The sequence below is a fragment of the Berghia stephanieae genome, chromosome 15 (genome assembly GCF_034508935.2).
Source record: "Berghia stephanieae isolate SIO BIC M18660-M18661 chromosome 15, UCSD_Bste_1.3, whole genome shotgun sequence".
Taxonomy (NCBI): domain Eukaryota; kingdom Metazoa; phylum Mollusca; class Gastropoda; order Nudibranchia; family Aeolidiidae; genus Berghia; species Berghia stephanieae.
Window position 1 is genome coordinate 2,617,539 of NC_088374.1, and position 5,000 is coordinate 2,622,538.

At 32.0% G+C, this 5,000-nt stretch overlaps 1 protein-coding gene across 1 annotated transcript in view; it reads left to right on the forward strand.

Annotated features, from left to right (window-relative positions):
- Positions 1-765: 765 nt before the first annotated feature.
- The window catches only part of LOC144960739 (uncharacterized), a 126,257-nt gene continuing 122,022 nt past the window's right edge, over positions 766-5,000 (forward strand). The window contains exons 1-3 of the mRNA XM_078894032.1: positions 766-823; positions 1,353-1,385; positions 4,716-4,745. Coding sequence (XP_078750158.1) covers positions 766-823; positions 1,353-1,385; positions 4,716-4,745 — 121 coding nt within the window. The remainder of the gene's footprint in view (positions 824-1,352; positions 1,386-4,715; positions 4,746-5,000) is intronic.

Consider the following 5,000-nt stretch of genomic DNA (forward strand, 5'->3'; position numbering starts at 1 on the left):
TGAGGCAGATTGTTATTCTCTATGACAATAATTCATAAACTTTCTTTGTTCTGTTCGACAGATATACCAATTCCTCCCCGCGAATCCGCAGGTATTTGTTGTTCTGCACAATCCATACAGCTTAGTCTTTATATTTTATAAACATGATTTTAATGAAGCTAGATGATGATGATGATGATGATGATGATGATGAGATGTGATGTGATGATGATGATGATGATGATGAGATGATGAATGATGATGATGATGATGATGGATGATGATGATGATGAGATGATGATGAGATGATGATGATATGATGATGATGATGATGATGATGATGATGATGATGATGATGATGATGATGATGATGATGATGGTGATGATGATTATGATGATGATGATGATGATGATGATGATGATGATGATGATGATGATGATGATGGTGATGATGATGATGGATGATGATGATGATGATGTGATGATGATGATGGTGATGATGATGGTGATGATGATATGATGATGATGATGATGATGATGATATGATGATGATGATGATGATGATGATGTGATGATGATGATGATGATGATGATGATGATGATGATGATGATGATGATGATGGTGATAATACTGATGATGATGGTCATGATAAGATAAGACAAGATAAGATAGATAGGATGAACCGTAGTATTCCAATACGGGAAATTATATTATTTTTCAAATAGCTTGATTTTAAAAGAAGAACGTCCTTTAGCTGGTAGAGATTCTACGACAAATCCGCAACAATGTATTATGAAGTAGACGGCATAAGTGCAGTAGATGCCAATCAGACCATTCTGTCTGGTACTCGCTCGTATATTTACGGTATCATTCATGTATTACATATTCCAAAAATAATAATGTTAAAATTTGAGACGCGTTCAAATTCCCTATTAAATAAATGACATTTGATAATTCCTAATTACATCGGGAAAGATTGATTTGTTATAGAGTTTTTTGTTTCCAGTCAAATTTAGTAACCTTTAATGTTTATTGCTCTATTCCATCTGAGAGTCCTAAATATGACTTTTATCTCTGACTATCTTATGCATTTTTCTATTATACCAGTTATTTAACGTGGTTTCAAAACTCATATCTTTTTGTGTCTACCGTAACTTTCTTTCCAAGTTAAAGTGCTTTATTGATTTTCATTACATCCTTTTTCAAAGACTATTGTCCCATTGCAGGAAGGCAATAACGTAAAATAATCGAATAATTACAATTTAAACACGATTGGGAGTAATTTAATTCCTATGTTAAAGCAATTTAATTGAGCAGATTGTGTATTCTCTTATGACAATAATTCATAAACTTTCTTTGTCTGTTCGAACAGATATACCAATTCCTCCCCGCAGAATCCAGCCAGGTATTTGTTGTTCTGCACAATCCATACAGCTTAGTCTTTGATATTTACTATCATGATTTTAATGAAGAGATCGATGATGATGATGATGATGATGATGATGATGATGATGATGATGATGATGATGATTGATGATGATGATTGATGATGGATGAGATGATGATATGATGATGATGATGATGATGAGTGATATGGAGATGATAGATGATGTGATGATGATAGATATAATGATATGATTGCAGAGCCATAACGAAAAATCGAAATTACAATAACACGATGGACATTTATTCCATGTAAAGATTTATTGATGCAATTGTTTCCTTAGACAATAATCAATTTTTTCTGTTCGACAGTTCCATTCCTCCAAGACCCAGTATGTTTCTGCACAAACAAAGCTTAGCTTTAATATTACATATTTAATGAAAACGATGATGATGAGATGATGAGATGATGATGATTGATGATGATGATGATGATGATGATGATGAGATGATGATGTGATGATGATGATGATGATGATGTGATGATGATTGAGATGAGATGATGATGATGATGATGATTGATGATGATGATGATTGTGATGATGATGATGAGATGATGTTATGATGATGATGATGATGATGAATGATGGATGATGATGATGGTGATGATGATGTGATGATGATGATTATGATGATGATGATGATGATGTGATGATGATGGTGATGATGATGATGTATGATGATGATGAGATGATGATGATGTGATGATGATGATGATGATGGATGATGATGATGATGGTGATAATACTGATGATGATGGTCATGATAAGATAAGACAAGATAAGATAGATAGGATGAACCGTAGTATTCCAATACGGGAAATTATATTATTTTTCAAATAGCTTGATTTTAAAAGAAGAACGTCCTTTAGCTGGTAGAGATTCTACGACAAATCCGCAACAATGTATTATGAAGTAGACGGCATAAGTGCAGTAGATGCCAATCAGACCATTCTGTCTGGTACTCGCTCGTATATTTACGGTATCATTCATGTATTACATATTCCAAAAATAATAATGTTAAAATTTGAGACGCGTTCAAATTCCCTATTAAATAAATGACATTTGATAATTCCTAATTACATCGGGAAAGATTGATTTGTTATAGAGTTTTTTGTTTCCAGTCAAATTTAGTAACCTTTAATGTTTATTGCTCTATTCCATCTGAGAGTCCTAAATATGACTTTTATCTCTGACTATCTTATGCATTTTTCTATTATACCAGTTATTTAACGTGGTTTCAAACTCATATCTTTTTGTGTCTACCGTAACTTTCTTTCCAAGTTAAAGTGCTTTATTGATTTTCATTACATCCTTTTTCAAAGACTATTGTCCCATTGCAGGAAGGCAATAACGTAAAATAATCGAATAATTACAATTTAAACACGATTGGGAGTAATTTAATTCCTATGTTAAAGCAATTTAATTGAGGCAGATTGTGTATTCTCTTATGACAATAATTCATAAACTTTCTTTGTCTGTTCGAACAGATATACCAATTCCTCCCGCAGAATCCAGCCAGGTATTTGTTGTTCTGCACAATCCATACAGCTTAGTCTTTGATATTTACTATCATGATTTTAATGAAGAGATCGATATGATGATGATGATGATGATGATGATGATGATGATGATGATGATGATGATGATGATATGATGATGATGATGATGATGATGATGATGATGATGATGATGATGATGATGATGATGATGATGATGATATGATGATGATGATGATGATGATGATGATGATGATGATGATGATGATAATGATGATGATTAGAAGCAAATAAATGAAAATGTACAGATAAATGATGGAGCAATTAATATCATGTTAATGATTAATGATGAGATTGTGTATCTTAAGAATAATATAGATTGTTTCTGTTGAAGATTCTGACAGATAATGGATGATATTTGAAATGAGTGATTTGATGATTTATAATGATTTTAATGAAAAGATGATGATGATGATGATGATGATGATGATGATGATGATGTATGATGATGATGATTCATGATGATGATGATGATGTGATGATGATGATGATGATGATGATGATGATGATGATGATGATGATGATGATGATGATGATGATGATGGTGTGAATAATACTGATGATGATGGTCATGATAAGATAAGACAAGATAAGAAGATAGGATGAACCGTATATTCCAATACGGGAAATTACATTATTTTTCATCTTGATTAAAAGAAGAACGTCCTTTAGCTGGTAGAGATTCTACGACAAATCCGCAACAATGTATTATGAAGTAGACGGCATAAGTGCAGTAGATGCCCAATCAGACCATTCTGTCTGGTACTCGCTCGTATATTTACGTATCATTCATGTATTACATATTCCAAAAATATAATGTTAAAATTGAGACGCGTTCAAATTCCCTATTAAATAAATGACATTTGATAATTCCTAATTACATCGGGAAAGATTGATTTGTTATAGAGTTTTTTGTTTCCAGTCAAATTTAGTAACCTTTAATGTTTATTGCTCTATTCCATCTGAGAGTCCTAAATATGACTTTATCTCTGACTATCTTATCATTTTTCTATTATACCAGTTATTTAACGTGGTTTCAAACTCATATCTTTTTGTGTCTACCGTAACTTTCTTTCCAAGTTAAAGTGCTTTATTGATTTTCATTACATCCTTTTTCAAAGACTATTGTCCATTGCAGGAAGGCAATAACGTAAAATAATCGAATAATTACAATTTAAAACACGATTGGAGTAATTTAATTCCTATGTTAAAGCAATTTAATTGAGGCAGATTGTTATTCTCTTATGACAATAATTCATAAACTTTCTTTGTCTGTTCGAACAGATATACCAATTCCCCCCGCAGAATCCAGCCAGGTTTTTGTTGTTCTGCACAATCCATACAGCTTAGTCTTTGATATTTACTATCATGATTTTAATGAAGAGATCGATGATGATGATGATGATGATGATGATGATATGATGAGATGATGATGATGATGATGATGATGATATGATGGTGAATGATGATGATGAATGAAGATGATGATGATGATGATGATGATGATGTGTGATGATGATGATGAAGATGAAGATGATAGATGATGATGATGATGATGATGATGATGATGATAATGATTGATGATTGCAGGAAGGCCATAACGTAAAAAAATCGAAAAATTACAATTAAACACGATTGGGAGCAATTTAATTCCTATGTTAAAGCAATTTAATTGATGCAGATTGTGTATTCTCTTAAGACAATAATTCATAACTTCTTTTTCTGTTCGCACAGTTTTTCCATTTCCTTTCACAAGAAACCCAGGTATTTGTAGTTCTGCACAAACAATAGCTTAGCATTTAATATTTACTAACATATCTTTAATGAAGAAAACGATGATGATGATGATGATGATGATGATGATGATGATGATGATGATGATGATGATGATGATCATGTTGATGATGATGATGATGATGATGATGATGATGATGATGATGATGATGATGATGATGATGATGATGATGATGATGATGATGATGATGGTGATGGCAATAATACTGATGATGATGGTCATGA